This window comes from Micromys minutus, assembly GCF_963924665.1.
Source record: "Micromys minutus genome assembly, chromosome: 1".
NCBI classification, from domain to species: Eukaryota; Metazoa; Chordata; class Mammalia; order Rodentia; family Muridae; genus Micromys; species Micromys minutus.
The window spans coordinates 122,627,002-122,646,958 of record NC_137969.1 but is presented as its reverse complement, the minus strand read 5'-3'; the positions used below and the strand labels follow the sequence as shown (position 1 = coordinate 122,646,958).

The following is a 19,957-nucleotide window of genomic DNA, read 5'->3' as shown; positions in this document are numbered from 1 at the left end:
TCCTGGGAGCAAAGGGTCGGGTGGCCCATCCTGGTCCAGGAGGGATCCCACATGATGGAGGGCATGGAGAGAAACAAGCAGGATGAGGGGTTGCCGTAGAGACTGAAGAGGCAGGAAGGCGGTGGTCTGGATTCCTTGGTTTTTTCCTGTTGGGAATACATGTTAATGGAAATAATGATCGTTCAAGGACGGAGTTATTAAGCAGTGGACAGGCTCACTTTAAATTTATGTGTGTCGAGACCTTGACTTCATTCCGTTGTCTCTGCGGTGTGGACGAGCACTTGTACCCAGTGGACTCTCACACCGACTGTTTTCCAGGACACTTTTACCCTTCAGTGCTCTTGACTGTCATTCTCTACTTGTTATCAGACTGCAAGCATTTTTTTCCCTCTGCTCTGGATTAAAAATAAAGATTCAAAATAAGGAGGGCAGAGAGATTTAAACATATAAAATTATTTTTCTTTGCTCCCAGTTTTATAAGGAACCTTTGAATCCTCCTTTTCTGTATTTTTAACAACTGATCATTAAAACTTCTCTATAGGTATGTCGAATGAAAAGGCTGGACTCCCCTAAGACTGTCACGAGCATTTGGGGAGCTAGCAGGGCCTTATTCTTTGAAGAATAGGGAAACAAAATGCAGATGCTCTTCAGCCTACTGAGGTTGCCTCCCTGTGAACCCGTGGTAAATTGAAAATACTGTAAGCAGAAAACGTCTTTAAAGCCCCCACCTGACATTGTTACCAACACATTGTATAGTTGGTTGTCTCTTTTTTATCTTGATCACATGACTGACTGTGAGCCATAACTCACTGCCCAGCACCACAAGAGACCATTGTACCAAATATTGCTAGCCTAAGAAAAGATCAGAATTCAAAGTACGGTTTTGACTGGATGCGTCTCGCTTCCCCTTCTTGAGAAAGTTGTAAAAATGGTCGGGTTGAGTCTCTCTAAGTGAGGACCTCTTGCACTTAGTTTCCAGAGGAATTCTTCTCTTAAACTCCTTTTCACTTCAGAATTTCGAGCCCGAAAGTTGAGGGCAACTGTGACAGGAAACATGGGTTTTGAAAATCAGTTTAGTTTTGCAAAACTGTGTGGATACAGAATATTCTGTCTGCAGTCAGTATTGTAGCAGCTGGGAAGGCACAGGAGTGACGGCTGCCAGGCTTTCTGATCTGGACGGGTTACCCTGCGACCTGAAAGCTCGTCGGGGGGGATGAATAAATTATGACAGCTGAAATAATTATGATAGAAGGAAAGTAGAAAGCAGCTGCCGAGAGCATGGTTGTCAGCTGGGGCCGGGTTGGCCTGATTCTGTCGTGTCAGAGCATGCATCTTATCTGTCAGGCTACCTGCTTGTGCTGTTGGCCAGGGTCAGGTGTGTTCTTGCCTTCATCCCTTCCCCCTTGAAAGACTCTTAAGTGTCACAGCCTGCTAGTGACATTTTTTTTTTAAGTGGCAGAAATAAAGACCTACATCGATGTTATCTTTCAGGGCGGGCATGTAGGAATTCCATTAGAGGGAGGTTGAGTGTGTGTGTGTGTGTGTGTGTGTGGTGTGTGTGTGTGTGTGTGTGTGTGTGTGTGTGTGTGTGTGTGTGTGTGTGTGTTTGAGAGAGAGAGAACAGAGACAGACAGAGAGAAACTGGGATTGAACTTCGTATCTATCACTGAGCTGCATCCACAGATGGACTTTTTGCAGTCTAGCCGACTTACAGATTGGAGACTCTTCTGTTCCTACATTTTGGTTGTTAATGGTAGTTACACGTTGAGATTATCCACCAAGATTCATGTGCTGGAAACATGGTCCTTGCTTGGCTGATGTTAAGGTAATGTGCCTTTAACACTTAGGTCCTAGTGCAAAGAAATCAGGTCACGGAACAGCATCCTGTAAGTTACTAATGCAGAAAGTCCTATGAGAGCTGAGTTTTAGAAGTGAGCCTAGAACCTCTCTCAGATCTCTCCAGCTTCCTGCTTTGCCAAGTGACCCTATGTTTCCTCTGTGATGTCACCACCATAAACAGTGTAGCCAAAGACTGTCACCAGAGCTGAGTTGCTGGCATGCTCCTGGACCTCCAATAAATAAAATAAACTTCTCTTCTGTATAAAGTACCCAGTCTCTGGCATTTTTAGCAACCCAAGGTGAACTAGCACATCAATGGGACAGTCTCCAGCCAGTGCTGGAGTCAGATTCCCTAGAACAGGCCCGGGTCTTCCTGTAAAGACCAAGCGGTCATTGTTTAGTTTTGCTGACATCGTGGCCCCTGAGGAAGCTACTTTGCCAATAGCACATACAGCCTTAGCCTACACCTAAGAGAATTGGCGTCACCGTGCTCTATACATTTAAATACACTTGTGGCAGATTGTACTTTGCCAGGTCCTGATCTAAGAACACACGAGTTACAAAACATTACTAATAGCAACAGCTAAAATTGATTTTTTTTTTTTTTTTTTTTTGGTTTTGTTCTTGCTTTTGTTTTGTTTGCTTGGTCCTGTGGAAGTCAGAAGGCTCAGTTACCTTTATCCAGCTCTGAAAAACAGCCTCCAAGAAGAATTTCTGCAGGTTGGGCTATTTAACCTCACACTCTTTTTTAACACGCTGTGTCTGCTTGAATTATCAAATATCAACAAATACGAATAATAACAGAACAGCAGACTCAAGCAGAAAAACTGGAGTAATGCATCAATAGCATTGCTGTTTTTATTTTCTTAATGAGATATTGATTGATTGATCGACTGATTGATTGATGATTGATTGATGATTGACTGACTGACAGATGATGGGTTGACTGACTTTCTTTGAGGACAGGTCTGGTGATGCAGGTCTGTAATCCCAGCTGTTTGGAAGGCTGAGAAAGGAAGAAAGTTCAAGGCTAGCTCGAGCAACTTAGCAAGCATCTGACTCAGCACCAAAAACAAGGCTAGAGAGGTAGCTGGGGAATAAGGCCCTTTTCTAGCATGCACAAGATCCAAGCTAAGCCTCAAGTGCAGCCACCGCAAAAAATGTATATATGTATTTGTGAGCATGTGTGTGTGTGTGCATGCACACACAGAGAACTTAAAAATAACAAAGCTTACTATCGGAAGAGCGCAAACATGTCCCACTGTCAGAGGGTAACTCTTGCTGGGATACTGTGCCCCTCAGGGACAATGCTCTCACGATCTCCCACAACTCTCTACCCATCCTCTCCTTCAGTACACGTGTTATCTTGGCTCTTTTCCCTGAGTAACAAGCTAAAGTTTATTTCTCAGAGTACAAAGATAAAGAAAATTCCCTGCGGAGCTGATAAATCTTGACAGAAATCTATATATGGGGGAAATTTATATATATTAATTTGTAGCAGCAGAGAAACTGTTTTTTTGCATTTAGACAAATGTCCCAAAGAAGGAATCTGGTTAGGGACCCTAGAAACATCATTGTCACTGTTGCTGGAGATAGGGTGCAGATGCGCTTTGCTTTCAAACAGTCACAAGAGTCTAATGAACTTCCACCAACTCTCCTGCCCATTGCAGTGAAGTGGGTGCCTTGTAACTTGACTTAGTTGGCAAGAGAATGTGATGTGAACCAGTCATTTTTTAAGGCACCATCTGTGAATAAGAGAAAGAGAAATCCAGCCAGCCGGGTAGGCAAAGCTCTTAGGTTCTCACCAGTGTGCCTAAGGCTGACCAGGGAGTGGCGCATGTGTACGCTCTGGTCAGGCTATTCATTCATCCCATAGGGCTTGTTGATTGCTTGCCCCACAGCAGCCAGTGATGGCTAATCCAGGTGAGAGGCCCCGGCGCACATGGTTTTAGACAGGGAACTTACCAGTATGTAATCAGGGCATTCATATGACTCACGTTAGCTGTGACTTGGGACAGTGGAGCCCCTTAAGAGCAGTAGTGATTGATTGAGGGGAATCTGCAGAGAACATGATGGGGTGATAGGCAATAGACAAGAAGGCCCAAAGCAGGAAGAGACTCGTATGTTTGGGAGCCTGGGGTTGCAGGGTTGAGAAGGCAGGAAATTTGGGGGTGGCTGGAGGCTGGCCAGAAGAACACATCAGGTAATTGCTGTTCTTGGCCCCAGCAGTGAAGAATCCCAGTCTGATAGGGACAGAGAAAGACAGAGATACAAAGAATGAAAGAAAGAAAGGGAGGAAGGGAGAGAACAGTCCCGAGAACCAGAGCCACATCTCCTGCAGGAGAGGGCCCTAAGCAAAGTCAGCTACCTAGAGCCATCCCCGGGCATCAGGATGGGCAGGTGACAACCTGCTAGTTGTGGGGTTGAAGCAAGTTGGCGTAAGTTCTCCGGACCTTGGATTCCCTTTTATAAAACATGTCCCGTGACCAGAGACTACCTGTACTTATTTCAACAGCAGTGACTACTCTTTCTAGTGTTGTATTTCTTTAGACAATATTGGATTTATAGATGATTGAGAATATTTACAACTAAGTGAGAGATGATAAAAACCATTCGGTGTGTTATTTTTACACTAGTTTTCCTCCCATCCACCGAAAGAAGTGGGGTGGGGCTATATAGTGCTTGCCCCGAGTAACTTTGGGAACCCAGAAAGCGATTGAAGGTACCAGTTCCCCCAAAAAAGACTCTTTAGATAACAAGGTATAAGAAGAAGGGAATTTACCTACAGGCACAGAGTGGCTTTGCCTTAGGTTTTTTGGTTGTTTTTCTGTGTGTACTGAGTACCACCAAGTCACATCCCTGCACATCACCTCTTTGTCCTTCATGGAGTCTTGTCCATTCTCTGCCAGGCACTTTTACTGCAGGCGTTTCTCACACAGTTTGGCATCTCCCTATTCCATATCAAAGTCTTCAGCAAACAGCACACACTCTTCTACCTGTCAGACAGAAGCCTTCTGGGTGGCACGTGCCTTCTCTTTTCTGCTTTCAAAAAGGAAGCCTTGCCTTCATCTTTCCTGTATGACATATATTGTTTAATGAGCTCGAACTTTTCCCTCAAAACAGGGGCATGACATGCGTTATCCCCCATTTGAAAATGAAATGTTAAATTTCCTCTCAGTGAGGTGAGTTTTGAGTTTCCCTTTTGATCTATAATGCTATACAAAGGGAAGCTGAAACCCTTCGACTCTTCTTCACAAGAAGGAGGGAAAAAACAAAACAAAACAAACCAAGACACCCATTTCTTGGTTGCTTTTAAATATACCTTCCCCCTCATCAGTGAGCTGACAGTGTGACTATTGTGTCCTCTCTCCAGAGCCAGGAGAAATCCTTTGTTGAGAAGAATGTGCTTTGAATTTCAATATCTTTACCCTACTGTAAATCCTCACGCACCTTTACTCTCTCTGGCCCCCGTTTGTGGCTGCCACTGGAGCTGGGGCTGGTAGCAGGAGCTGGCGGGAGGAGCCTGCCCTGGAAAAGAGCATCCCTGGTTCAAGAAATGTGTTTTGGTCATCTTCAGCTGCAGGAAAGAAAGCCTGTCCCCGAGCTGAAATGCCTGAATCTCTCCAGAAAGCAGATGGGTAATTTGCATAAACTTGTTATTCACTTCTGTTCTGAGGTCTTTTCACCTGCAAGGTGGAGAGTCCACGGGGGTCCAATCCCCCTCCAGAACTGAATTGCTAACCAGTCCCTGTGGACTCTCACTTGAGGTCACAAAAAAGGTGGAGGTTCAAAACAAGCTGGGGGAAGGGGGCAGGGCAGACCTGCCTTTCTTGCCCCCCAATACATTCACATCCAATTCACACCACCACCCATGATAACTCAGGAGTTCTGTGGATCAACCCAGACACAGCACTCCGGCCTGTAAAGATGCCTGTCTCACTGGTTTGCCCATATTGCAGATAAAGTTGGAGAACAAAGAAGCCAAGGGCCCTAACCAAGAGCAAATAGATAATAAAAGTCAGTTAACCAAGGACATGAGGCTAGGCAGGAAAATGGACTGCCGGGCGCAAAAACAGGTGGAAGGCTTTTATCACCACAGCGCACTGACCACGAGCAATGGTGACTCTGGACTCCGAAGACTCACAGTGATGAAAAGAAGTATTTAAAAAGCGCCGTGTACAGATACCACCATAGTGGACACACAGGGTCATAGCAGAGACCTGTGAGCCCAAGGTGTGAGAGTGGGGTGGTTTCGCATGAGTAGGGAGAGTAGCTTGGCCAGGGCACAGATGATGACATCCTCTTACTAGACTGAGTCGCTCTGGCAGGCTGTTTCTTTTCAGGAATGCCAGTTGCACATGATGAAGTAACTCTGCTGTCTGAGGTTCATCTTAAGGAAAGCATTGCTCGTTTTTTCCTCCGTTTGTTTTTCCGAGGAGCTACGGCAAGAACATGCGGACCGGGCAGCCCTGGTGAGCTACGTCAGCAGAACTAATCTTGGGACTTGATTTTTCCCACTGGCATCATAGACACTGAGAAGACTTGCAGCTGACTAAATATAGTCTCCTCACTCTCAGAATGGCTCATCTTGTGTGAAGCCCAGCTCTGGGCCGATGGTTTTTTTGTTGTTGATGACTCTCATCTAGCAGACGAACCAAGCAGTGGAGCAGCTACCACTGTCTGTAACTCGTTGGGGTTTTCCAGTGACATTTCAGAACTCCCCAGAAACCTCTCTTTATGGATAGTTTTTACTTCAACACTTAGACACAGGCAGTATCTCGTAAGCCCCAAAGAGTTAACTCTGCTTAGATGTTTCCCAGTTCTTCCTGAAGGGGGAAACACAGCAGCTGCGTGTCAGGGTTGGTTGCTCAAATGAGTCCCTTGCAGTGGGTCTGATTTTAAGTAGCCAAAGCCATACACAAAAGAAAACAGCCTGTTCTGAGTCTTTAGGTTCCCGGCTGTCGGGCAAAGTTGTCGTCATATGCTAGACAGAGGCATTTTTCAAGGAGTAAGAAATTAAAAGCTCTCGCTGTAAGTCAAGAGGGAATCAAAGAAACATCACTTGCACATTCTTCATAAAGGAAAAAAAATGTTAAATTATCCTTAAAAGAAGAAACCGTCTGTAGGGATATTCTAAGAGCCTGTCGTGTGGAAGGAAGGAAACCCGAGACTCCACAGGGGTCACTGACTTACAAAAAGTTACTTCTTAAGCCTTTGGTAGCAGGGTGAGGTGGATGCAGAGGAACACCCAGTGAGTTTAAGAGACATTCTCTTTCTGGGTGAATGTCTTCCCTAAGAGAGTCTCCCTCAGAAGCCACAGATAGACATGAGGGCAATATGGCTGTGACATCTGTCACCTCACTAATTTTCATGGTTGAGTCAGCTGACCGGGCTGGCTACATTAATGTCCTCCCACTCCCTTTCTGTCCCACATGTGCCCTTCCAAAGCTGCACGCTCCATTGAAGATGACCTTCCCCCATAGAGGAAGACCATCCTCCAGTCAGGAGCGTGCACATAGCTGCACTGCCCTGCTAGACCCTCAACAGGCCCTCGAGGCCAAACGCTGCCCCACCCAGCCTAGCTGAGACGGGAACCCATCGCATGGCTTCGCACTAGCAGCTCCCCAAATGCAGATCATTGCATCTTGGTTAAATGCCATCATCTCATTTAATCTCATTTCTCGTGAACGGCCAGAGCTAGTGTCTCCCTTGAGCTAGTGTCTCCCTCCACTCTTCACTGATGGGTGACCTAGGTCAGGAGTCTGTCAGTGAATCCTGTGAGCCTGGCACGCAGGAGGGTCTGATAAACTGGCAACGAGAAGATAAGTTCTGAAAAATCCTGAATCCTGTCTACCTCCTAAGCCTATAGGGTCTCTCCTGGAAACTTGAGCTCCCTGATCCTCCAAGAACCCAGGCTCCTTGCCAAACCCTTTGGCTCTGCCTTAAGCAAACTCATTCACCTTTGTGGGTTCATCATCTGAGAGACAGAATCAGGGCAGACTTGCAGTCACAAACCCTGTCTTCACCGTGGATCCGTATGACTTGGCCAAGTTCCTCAAACTCTTGAACCTGTTTTCTCCTGTGTCCATGAACAGCACACTAATGACTCTGTCAGGTTGTAATCATGAACATTAGAGATGTCTCCAGTGCTGGTGCTTGGCCCATGCTGGTCTCAGTGATTTTCCCTGAATACAGAGGTAGATGTGCAAAATTCATCTGTTGGTTTTGGTTTTGCTTGCTTTAGTTTGGTTTGGCTTGTGAGACAGTGTTTCTCTGTGTAGCCTTGGCTATCCTGGAACTTACTCTGTAGACCAGGCTGGCCGCAGACTGAGACACCCACCTGCCTCTTCCTCCTAAGTGCTGAGGCCAGAGACGTGCCCCACCACTGCCTGGCGCTGCAGCCTTTTGTGGTGCAAACACTTAAATGCACTCTAAGCTTTCTCGTGGCTTTTCATTTGAGGTGTTGTAGCTTCCTCTTAGGTTTGTGGGCACACACACACACACCCTTGTATGTATGGCACAAATATTGTTCTGAGGTAGAGTGTGCTGGCTCCCCCCCATCCTTCCAGCTCACCATCTGGCGATATACTTGATAGCATACTAACTGTCACCCCCAGCTGGCCTAGGTGACAGCAGCTGCAGAGCTGGTGTGCGGGAGAGAGACAGGTCCCCGTGAACCCCGAATCTCTTGTCGTGGCTTAGCTGTCTGGTGCTCTGCTTCCTCAGACTGTCTTTCTACAGAACACCTGTGCCACTTAGAGGACACTGCCCCTGGGCCCTTTTGTAACACCTCGGACAGAAGAGAAAGGGGTAGAGGGCTCAGGGACACCTCTAGGGTCGCCTGGCAACTGCGGATAGCTCAGAGCATGAAAACTCTTACCTTGCTGTGTCCCTTCCCCCTCCGACCCCAACTCCTCTCTGTACTCTCTTCCGTTCCTCCCTGGTGCTTCTCTGTACCCACAACCCTTCCTGGCACTGCTCCGTTACTGGCACCCTTGAAGTCTTCGCCCCCTACCTCTTTCTTTCCCACTTCTGCCTATTAAGGACTTCATGGTATCGGAGCTGCAGCTCTAATAGTGTCCAGGTAAGGCTGCGTCTGCTGCATTGTTCTGTTTGTTTTTGTTGCTGCTGCTGGTGGTGGTGGTGGTGGTGGTGGTGGTGGGGTGTGTATGTGTGTGTGTGTGTGTGTGTGTGTGTGTATGTGTGTGAGGGGAGGGCTGGGACTGAAGCTGGAGATAAGTTCCCTGCCAGTGTTTCCTGCAAACAGTCTCCTGTACTTGACTGTGATATTTTAAGCTTGGTTACCTCCCCCGGCTGATCTGTTGCCTCTGCAAATTCAGCTGGCAACTCTTGGCTCCACCGTAATGTGGCTCGAAATACACTCTTCTGGGTGATAGGGTTCTGCTAAAATAAGCACAGAAAGGCTATTCATGGCTGCAAAGTTGGGAAGTAGGACGGGATGTCGGTGCTGAGGGCTGTGTTGTAGACTGGATACGGTACGGATGCTAACCCGCTGTTTCTGCTCTTCCCTCATGCCTTCCGGGATTCAGAGAGAGGTAACCGGCCATTTTTCACTTCCCCCTTCCCTGGCATCTCGTGTGTCTGGCAGAACTCACCGCTTCTTCCATCCCATCACCGTCCTCACCGCCCTCGCCGCCCTCGATGCCTCCAAAGGCAGATCTTTGTTTTGTGTAACCTCTGACCCTCATCATCTGCACCTGAGCCCCTAACCTACCTCTGTTCGGTCTCGTTTGGCTTAGTGACTCAGAGTAACAGCCACCATACCAGGTCTTGGGTCTCTCGCTCTAATGGCTGAACAAGTGACTCAGCATGCTGGGGAGGAAATGTGACCATTATGTTTGGGTCCCATGTCACAGTGACCCTGTGACACATTGAAGAGTGACCATTTGGAACTTTGTTGTGTTCTCCTAAGTGTCCTGGGTGTGTAGCCAGAACACAGTCAATTTCGGTATTAGTTATGGCTGCAGCACAGCCAGGGAACCCTCCTGTCCTCCTTGAAGGATGTTATCCATGGAGAGGATATACCCATGAAGTCCATGGTGTTTAAACAGGTTCAGATGATCTGAAAGTCAGCCTCCAAATTGATGGAATGAGAGTCTGACACTCCATCATTCTTCAGTGCTGTCATTTATATATATATATGTATGTGTGTATATATGTGTATGTGTATATGTATGTATATGTATGTATATATGTGTGTATTTGTATGTATATGTGTGTGTCTATATATGTATGTATATATGTGTGTGTATATGTCTATATATGTATGTATATATGTGTGTATGTGTATTTGTATATTTCTATATATGTATGTATGCATATGTGTATATGTCTATATGTGTGTATGTACGTATGTATATATGTATGTGTATATGTATATGGCACATTTTAGTAGACGAAGGGCATTTTGAGAAGTGCCAGGCATAGTGAACAGAAAGACCCAGGCATGAGCTCCTCTTTGCTTTGGGCTCCCTCCTCGCTACACTCCCTATCGTAGTGACCATTTTTCTGTCTTGCCTTGTGGTTGGGCAACTGAGACAACATAGACCGAGCGAGTCATACTTAAGGGATGGGTCTAACAGAATATATGTCTAAGAGAAGTTCTCCATCCTGGGCCTGAGCATGGGGTATAAGCTCTCTTACCTCTGTGCACCACGACTCCTACAGGTATCCACAGTGGGGAGGTATGCAGACATTTGCTGGCTCCCTTCCTCCTCCTCTCCTCTGTGTGCAGCTCTCCCTCCCAGGAGCCAGCTGTGAGTGTCTGAATATTCCCAGTGAGAGCGCACACTAGAGAGCGGTTCGTGTTCTCGGCCTCCTCACTCCTGGCAGATGGTAGAACTCGGGCATGCTGTTTACACAGCCCCCATCTCAAGAATTCCTGGGGAGGCCCTGGCTGTACAGAGCATATTCTGTACCCTAGGTAACGAGGTGTCGGGCCTCTCCTTCTGGAACTCAGCATCTTCCTAGATGAAGCAGAAGGAAGAGAAGTTTGCCAAGTCAGAGCCCAAGCTTGATGAGCTCCCAGGTACCTGTGCCTGGTAGGGTTGATGTTGGGTACAGTGAAACAGAAAAGTACCACTCAAGACAGGCAGGCAGGTACTCTAGGATGGTGAGGTTTCTCATGCCCCTGTCTCTGTCTCCTGTACCTCACACCCCAAGTCTAATCTGAAAATAAGAGCTGTCAGTCTCGGAAACAGGATTTATTTGTCTCCTTGGTCCTGGAGGAGTTTGTGGCTATATTTTGATTCTGTCAGCACTCTATCCGTGTTTTGGTGTGGGCCTACTTTCTGAATTTCAGAAGTCCTGTGTTCAACTCCATATGCAGAGCAAAGGGGAGAGAAAGCTTCCTCCAAAGCTGCTAGAAGTTAGCCACTCTCCCCGCCCTGTCTCCTCCTGATGGCAGCCTCACCTTGCCCACTGCCGGGAACCATGCTGCTGGCTTGTAGCTTCTACAAAAAGGCAGGCTGGGAGGAAGGATGACTGCACGTGGCTTGGGAAGTTTTCACATCATCCAGTCAGTGCAGGATTGAGTAAAACATCTTTTGTAGTTAGGGTTTCTATTGCTGAGAAGAGACCGTGACCAAGACAACTTTTATAAGAGACAACATTTAATCAGGGCTGGCTTACAGTTTCAGAGGTTCAGTCCATTGTCATCATGGCGGGAAGCATGGCGGCATCCAGGCAGGCATGGTGATGGAGAAGGAGCAGAGAGTTCTACATCTTGATCTAGTACCACATGGTTTGTTTTCCCTTCTAGATATCTGCCTTGATCCTCAGGCAGCTAGGAGGGCTTCAGTGCCCACCCACACAGTGACACACTTTCTTTAACAAGGCCACACCTACTCAAACAAGGCCACACCCCCTAGTAGTGCCACGCCCTGTGAGCCAAACATATTCAAACCACCACAACGTCCTCCATGGAAAGAAGGCTGTGTTCCAGAGCAGGCTTTTTTTTTTTTTTTTTTTTTACTTTCTTCTCATTTATAATGGTAACTAACACTTAGCAAATGTCATGGACCAGTCTTCACAAAGTCTCTGCATAAAAACATATATTCCCCCTGAACAAATGTGGATTACTAGGTGAAAGATGTCATCTAGGCTGTGGAGGTAAGAAATGCCAATAGAGGAGGTTTGGTGATACAGTGAATGGGAAAGAGCCTAATGGAAAAGAGGAGGAAGCTCAAGGTGCATTACATGGCCATCAGTGTGGCTGACAAGGTCATCATGTTCTGGGTCTCCCCAGATAGTAAAGCTGGTGCAACCAACGAAAAGTACGAGGAAGGAGGTTCTAGTTTATCATTAAGACAAACAAACTATATGTACATGTGTATTTATATACACACATATTCACATATACACACACATATATATACACACATTCACATACATATGTACACACATACACACATATATGCACACACATACGCAGTTTTTCCCCCATTCATTCACTAGAAGCCTTCCAGCAATGAGGCAGGCTGGTTTCATAAGGAAATGAGTTTTCTATCTGGGCAACACTTTACAGAGTTACCATAACAGGGACGGTTAATGTATAAAGCCGCTGAGAGGTCTTTACACCGCTTCAGTTCATTTGGCAGAGAGAGAAAATACATAAGTAAATCGCACACACCCTAAGAGGGTTGCCGGAGAGATTGGCAGAGAGAGTGAGAGGCTGTTTTTTAATAGCATCCCTTTGAATAAAGGACTGTTTATCCATTCATCCTGTGAAGACCAAGCAAGCCCCTGTAGGGTGATCAGATGCCGTGGAACAGAGTGTAATGAAAGCCATCTTTGGTTCTTCACTTCGCTATTAAGAAATTTGAGGCTGTCAAAGATGTCTTAGTGCTGACATTTTTCTCTCTGGCAGAACCTCAGGCTGGTCCTCTGAGGGAATAATTACTGGAGAGAACAGCAAAAGAACAAGAAGGAAGGATTTGGAAGCTCACGGGTTCAGTAATCAAACCGCTAGAGGGACTTGAGTCCTGTCACTGACGTATGTCGGAGTTTAAGGGGGAGGCATGAGGTTGCGGCTTCAAGCCTCCCACTCCCTGCTTTGTAGAACAAAACCCCACAGCTCCCAACATGGGGAGAAGCAAGTAGAGTAGGATTCTGAACAAAATGGCCTGGCCCACACCTGCTTTTATACACAGCCCCTGGTCCAGTCCTATACAGGATGTGACCTGGAGCAGAGGGTTCCTGTCATCAAGCAGACAGTTAGCTATCTAGAAGAATGTGTGGGGAAGCAGAAGCCATGTTGTGACTGGGGTCCGGGGACCATTTAGACTAGTGGTGTAGTTTTGTATAGGAATCGCTGATTCCCCAGAAGATGCTCAGCTGTGTGTGACACCCAGGCAACCAGGGAGCAGTGGAGGGGCCTATCTAGAGGTACACTACTGTGGAAGCTAATATACCTAAGACTCTTTAAGTGTATTCAAGTAGCTCTTGAAATGTCCCTACTGCACACCAGCTACCTATCCCACAGTGTCTGAGCCACAGGGAGCCCTGTGTGCTCTATGACACCCCCTAGGTTGTAGGCCAGCTGTATACCCCACACAGTATCCAAGCACCTGATAAGTGTGTGGTCCCTCGTGGCCTCCTGAGTTTGAGAGCCTGGAATGATCATTTGCCCAACTTGTGGGAGTTCTCTGACCATGAAAGAACTCACAGCTATTTTAGGGTGAGTCGGGATATGTAGTAGAAAAAAGTTAGAGGCAGGCAGACCTCTTCTCTTCGAAAAGAGGTGTTGGGAGGTGATGAAGCCTCCTTGGGCCAGCAAATGCTCTCACGCACGGGTCTCGCTGGGGTATTTCTGAAGTCTGTTATCTGTGAAAAATAGGAAGCGATAGGCTGTTCAAAACCTATGAGAAGCCCTCCCCCAGAAAGCCCAAGGCTGCAACTTTCCTCCTTTGGGAAAATGTAGACTCCAGACAATTGCCCTGATGCATTCATCGCCTTCCTCTGAGCCAAAAAGAAATGAAGGTTAATAATGATGATTTTTTAAATTGTGCCCGTGAGGTTACACATGAAAGCACAGATAGCACAAGGTCATGCTTGGGATCCAGTGGTTAGTGGTCCAGATGTGTTCTATTCTGCCTAGCAACCTTGGGATAGGTTCCTTGCCAGCTATCATTCAGCAGGGAGAGGGGGCTGGATCTTAGAAGCTTCCATCAAAGAATAGGAACGTGGGGCTGAAATAAACGTCTCTGCCAACACATGGAAATTGGGGTTAATATCCAGGTTGGAGGCCACACGCGTCTAATATTCTTCTCCAAGGCCAGACGGACTTGTAGATTTGGAATGTTGACATCTACTTGATGAGGTGGGACCCACAACTCAGTGTGACAATTATTTCTACTTTATGCGTTCCTTGTTCACATAAGCTGAAGGCAACTTTGACACCATTTTGATAAATTTCATTCAAAAAGTTTCAAGGCTGGGTAGTGGTGACACACTTCTAATCCCAGCACATGGGAGGAAGAGAGAGGCAGGTGGATCTCTGTGAGTTCAAGGTCAGCCTGGTCTACTCAGTAAGTTCCAAAACAGCCAGAGCTACACAGAGAAACCCTGTCTTAAAAAATCAAAACAACAAAAACAAGAAAAAGTTTCATGATGTGGGTTTTTTTTTTTTTTTTTTAACTTGTCACCACTCAAAAAGTTTTGGCTTGAAGATTTGGCGGTTAGGGGTCTTTGCTAAGCAGAACCAGGAATGAACCTGAAGCTAGTCTGCCTACATCTGATACCCTACTAGCTGGTCCTTCCTGTCGGAAATTTAAACCAGCAAGGCCTCGTGGGCCAGAGGGTCAGGCAGGCCTCAGGAACGGATGTGCTGGGTAGACTAAGCTCCAGACAGTGCAGGGAGGGCCGACGGTCACCAAATGAGGGAAGATACCGCAGAACGGAGTCACGGGGGCCCTCTTCAGAAGAGAGAGGGGGGAGACCTCGATAGAAGAAATGATGTGGAAAAGATGGCACAGCTGTTCCTCAGCTCTTAAAATCCAGACGAGGAGGCTTGCACTTTCTGTGCATAATCTCGGGGCATCCAGAGAGATCTGGCCTTGGAAACAGTAGCCAGACCAGAGTTGCAAGGAGAAGGGTTGTAAGACATTACGCGCCTTACTGTACCAGTCATCTGGGGAATGCGGGAGCTTGGGGAGGCAGCCAAGTACGAGGCTTCCCTTGAGCAGCCTCCAGAAGTGAACTGTTGCTTTTTTAGGTTGTGTGTTCCCTTGATAGCGCTTGAGACCAGAATGTGGAGAAAGACCATGCATGCCTCTCAAAGTCTACCCACCCCTGCAAATCTATAACTCCTTCCCGAGACCCATCCTTCACCCAGTTCCACGCCACCATCCCCAATAGGCAGTACAGACATGTGGAGTAGATTTGTGCTTCAGTCCACAAACATTACACATTTCTGACACGGTCAGGCCGAGACTAGGCATTGGGAATAAGGCACAAGCTTCTTCAGAAGAAGTCTTCACAGAGCTTCTCAGACATGCAAGAGGCCCACTGAGAGTCTAGTATATATGGGGAACCTGGGGGTGGGGAAGCACTGCTGAGCCCAGCTGTGGCAGTAGAGTCAGGGTAAACAAAGGCAGGGATAAGAACGTCCTGGGATGCTGAGTACTGGTCATCAGGAGATGTCCAGGTGGTGAGCTAGGCCGTAACACTGAGATTGGGTATGGGACTCTAGCTGGCAGGCTAGGGAAACTTGATTCGAGCAGCATGGGGGATGCCAGCTGAGATGGTCACTGAAGGAGCAGGTGACACTTAGGACAGATGCTGAGGGTAGGCAATGGCAGGCTGAGGGTAGCACCTGTGAGGTAGGCAGGCAGGGATGGCCTAGTCTGGAGCCCCTGTTTAGGACCAACTCCAAGGCTTGCCAACTCCTTTAGCTAGTCACCCTTTTTTCAGCCTGGGGCCATATTTGTGGCTAAAGCTTCATGAGGTCATCCATGAAACCAGCACCAGTTCTTGTGTTAAGAGAAGCAATGTGACCTGCAGGGTAGCTCACACCTTTTATCCCAGCACTTGTGGGGGTGGGCAAGAGAATTGCTCTTATGTTTTGGCCAGCCTGGACCACGTCCCACAGACAGGCTGGGGAGGTGGCTCAGCAGTTAAGAGTGTCTGCTGCTCTTACAGAGGACCTGAGCTGGGCTCCCAGCATCCCTTGCAACAGCTGCAACTCCAGCATCAGGAAGCTCTGGTGCCCGTGGCCTCAGGGAGGCACCTGCACACACTTATACACACCCACATAATGCATATAATTACAAGTAGAGTATATCTTTTTTAAAGTTTTTTTTTTTTTTTTAAACTAGATATATGGTGTGGGGTAGCTCGTGCCTTACGGTCTCAGAACTTGAGAAATTAGGCAGGAAGATTGGAGTTTAGGGCCAGCCTGGGCTATACAGTGAGACATTTTTACTCCTTCTCTGGAGAACCACTGTCTCCATGAATAACAGCAAGAAACTTAATTGCATGGCATGGTTGTTTTGAAGCCAAGTAATGCCACAGTGGGTGTCAGTAAAAATATACAGCATCCAGCATAGGCCACTTGCTTGAACAAACCAGATTTATAACACCGGAGGTCAGCCTTGCCCCCAGGCTAAAGTGTGGCTGTTCAGCAGAGTCTCAGTGCCTTTGGTAGTATTCCAGCCACAGGATCTGTGTGCTGTGGGGCTCCAGCTGATTGCCTATCAACTTCCTCAGGCAGCTGTGGGGCTAGCCCATCCTCCATGCACACATGCACACGTACACACATCAGCCCATTGTTTAACTTCTGCTGCCCAGCTGTCTGCCACTGTATCCCTCTGTGGTTCTCATCCTTCCCAATTCCACATCCGTTGTCTCAGTGTCCTCTCTGTGCAGACGCCTCCTGCAGAATTCCGTGTTCAGTCTGCGTGTTGTCCCCCTTTCCCCCCCCCGCCCCCAAAGTTCAAGGGTCTGGGTTTAGAAGACCCTGTCATGTCATACAGCAGCCCATCTCTAACAGTCTGCTCCTGCCGTTCCATAGCTGCTGTTTTGGGTTTGGTGTTTAATCTGCATCCACAGTTCACCACTGACACGCTGGCTGTGAGCTCAATTAACATTCACACAACTAGAAGGCGTGTTGGCGGAAGGCTCCCTTTCCTAATACTCTGGTAACTTTTCTTTGTCCAGGGACTTTGCTTACGTGGCGAGAGACAGAGACACAAGGATTCTGAAATGCCATGTGTTTCGCTGTGACACACCAGCAAAAGCCATTGCCACAAGTCTCCACGAAATCTGTTCCAAGGTAAGACGGATCAGGGCACGGGCAGAGCCTACCTCCACGTTTCCTTTACCGTCTGAGCAGATGAGACACCCAAGAGGGCAGGGGCGGTGCTGCCTGTGAAACCAAACTCAGGAAGAAGCAGGCTCAGGCCCTGTCATTAATGTGTCGTGGGCCTTCCAAGTCCAGGCCATCGGTCACAGATCCATCAGGGTCACCCACTTGTATCCTTGGATGCCCGAGACCCTCCCAAGATGGCAGAGTATTGTGGGTAACCTGTGCTTTCTCCCTATGTATGTAGGATCACCTCTAAGTTGCAAACCTAGAAAAATGACTTTTCCAACCTTGCCATGAAAATCTCGGGCTGGGATTGAAAGTGAGTTACTTGTAAGGCAACTGGTGACCAGGCTTCTTTCAATTCCCAAATCCACATGACGGTATAACTCCTTGGTAGAGGACAAGAGCAGAGAGTGTGATGCCTTTGCTCAGTGACCGTAGTGTCCCCCACGGAAGAGAGACTACCCGGAAGACTCTGACGGCAGTGGCTGACATTTTTGAGCCCTCTGGATTCATTTAATACTCATTTAATCCACACAGCTGCGCTTTGACATAAATTCAGTGACGGGAACGAGACCCAGAAGGGAAGCTTACTTAATTAAGCAAGGTCAGAGCTAGTAAGGGCAGTGGTGGGATTTGAACCCTGCACTGTGTCTCTGGAGCCTGGAAAGAGTATGGAAGTCGGCACGGGCCAGTGGCAGGAAGGTGTGTTACTCTCTGCTCCCTGAGCGCAGGAGACAGAAGGTCCAGGTGCCCCCACAAGGTGCATGGGTTGTCCTCAGCAAAAGAGGGGAGAACCAGCAGATGGAAGAAGGCAGTTCTAAACACTTAAGGGAACTCTTACTCCCGGGAAGGGAGGTGGCTGAAGGGAAAGTTCCTGTTTAGTGCAGAGCCTGGCAGGGAAAGAGGGCAGGCAGCAACGCTAGGTCTGTAACCGTGAGCCCAAGCTGCACTTTCATTTGATGTCTAGATTATGGCTGAACGGAAGAATGCCAAAGCCCTGGCCTGCAGCTCCTTACAGGAGAGGACCAATATGAGTCTCGATGTTCCTTTGCAAGGTAGGTCTGCAGTGACTGCAACTTCGACTGTGACTGACTCCTCCTCCTCTCCCTCCCTATCTTCCTTCCCCTCTTCCTCTTCTCTTTCCTCTCCCTCCTCTTCTCTCCCTCTCTCCCCTTCCTCCTCCTCTCTCCCTCCCCATCTTCCTTCCCCTCTTCCTCTTCTCCCTCCTCTCCCTCCTCCTCCCCCTCCTCCTTTCTCCCTTTCCGTCCTTTCCCCCTTTCTCCTCCCCCTTCTCTTCCCCCTTCCTCCTCTGTGGTTCTGGCCAGCCTGGCAAAACCGCAGGGTTGTGCATCTTCGTTGGTGTTTCAAGGGCTGGAGAGATGGCATAAGCCTCTCTTACAGAATACCCAGTTTCCATTCTTAGCACCTGCATAGCTACTCTCCTGGAGTGCTATATGTAACCCTCTTCTGGCCTCCACAGTCACCTCATACCCCTGGTTCACACATGCAGACCAGCAATTATTCATACACATAAAATATGTATGTCTGAAAATCAGGCACGGTGGCCCCCAACCTAGAATCTAGTTTCTAGAATTTGGGAGGTTGAAGCTGGGGCAGGAGCCAGCCTGGGCGCTGTTCCTGGGTGGAGGGAAAGCTGGGCTGTGCTCCAGGCCCTCCAGGGGACAGAGATGCTTTTGTCGGTACACAAGGGCGCTTGTTCTGTCTTTCTGTTGAACAATTCCAGACTGTTGTCAGCAGAGTGTTTTGTTTTGCGTTTGTTTTTCTTAACTCGTGTCTAGCCCTGGGGTAAGGGCTCACTAGTTTAAAATATTTAGGTTCATAGCCTGGGAACTACATTATTTCTCACGTGTTTTTGATTGTACTCTTTGTGATTACACTTTCTCTGGGCACCAGACACACCTAACAAACAACACAAAAAGCTGATTCTCAGCACAAGAAAGACTTACCATACCCGGTCTTTGTTCTCCAAAGCGTTTCACTGTGAAAGAGAGGTCAGTAGGGTTTAGACTGATAAAACCCCGCCATCCAGTAGAGGAATGCTGTCCTCACAGACCATCTGAGAGTGCAGATGCCAAGCTCATGACTGGTTTTCACTGTCTCCTGACCTACTGAGAAACACGCTGCCTTTGTTCCCTGCAGTAGATTTTCCAACACCAAAGACGGAGCTGGTGCAGAAGTTCCACGTGCAGTACCTGGGCATGTTACCTGTAGACAGACCTGTCGGTAGGTAAAACTTTGCAAGCTTTTCAGACAGGAGAGCCCTTTATCCATGATTGCGTGGCCACCGTATCATTCCTCTCCGCATCTGGACTCATGCCTCTGGGCCATCACAGTCAGGACACATATGTGTCCTGATCGCATGGGCAGTGGTAGAAAAGCCTAGTTTGACATGTGATCCCAGCACGCAGGGATCCTAAGGGGACAGAGTTGGATTTCCCATCTTCCCAGCTTTCTAGGGATGGGCAGCCCGAGACTCTAAAGTGCCCTGCTGTTCTCCAGTGGGCCTCCATCTTTGGGTCTGACTCCTGCCTCTTACGACCTAGGGACAGGAAGGAAACACTGATGGAGCCCGTGTCTGTCCTCTAGAACTCAGAATTGGGGTCTCCAGTGTTCAGGTCCCATCTAGGTGGCAGGAACCACGTTGCTCCTTTGCTCACAAGGCTGAGAGCTATAGTGTCTCCCTGTCTGGAAGAGGCCCATGCTCCACTGGGAATAAGACAGAAAGATCTCTGGGAAGCAACTCAGCAGTTCCTCAAAGGGTTAAAGGTC

At 47.8% G+C, this 19,957-nt stretch overlaps 1 protein-coding gene across 3 annotated transcripts in view; it reads left to right on the top strand.

The window, feature by feature from the left end:
* The window catches only part of APBB2 (amyloid beta precursor protein binding family B member 2), a 294,663-nt gene that overhangs the window by 263,675 nt on the left and 11,031 nt on the right, over positions 1-19,957 (top strand). For 2 of the 3 annotated variants that reach the window (XM_080916433.1, XM_080916432.1), the window contains exons 12-14: positions 17,017-17,131; positions 18,135-18,222; positions 19,328-19,411. In XM_080916433.1, the coding sequence (XP_080772559.1) occupies positions 17,017-17,131; positions 18,135-18,222; positions 19,328-19,411 (287 nt within the window). Of the gene's footprint in view, positions 1-9,268; positions 9,396-17,016; positions 17,132-18,134; positions 18,223-19,327; positions 19,412-19,957 lie in introns of those variants that run through there. The other variant, XM_080916434.1, reaches the window with a different exon arrangement.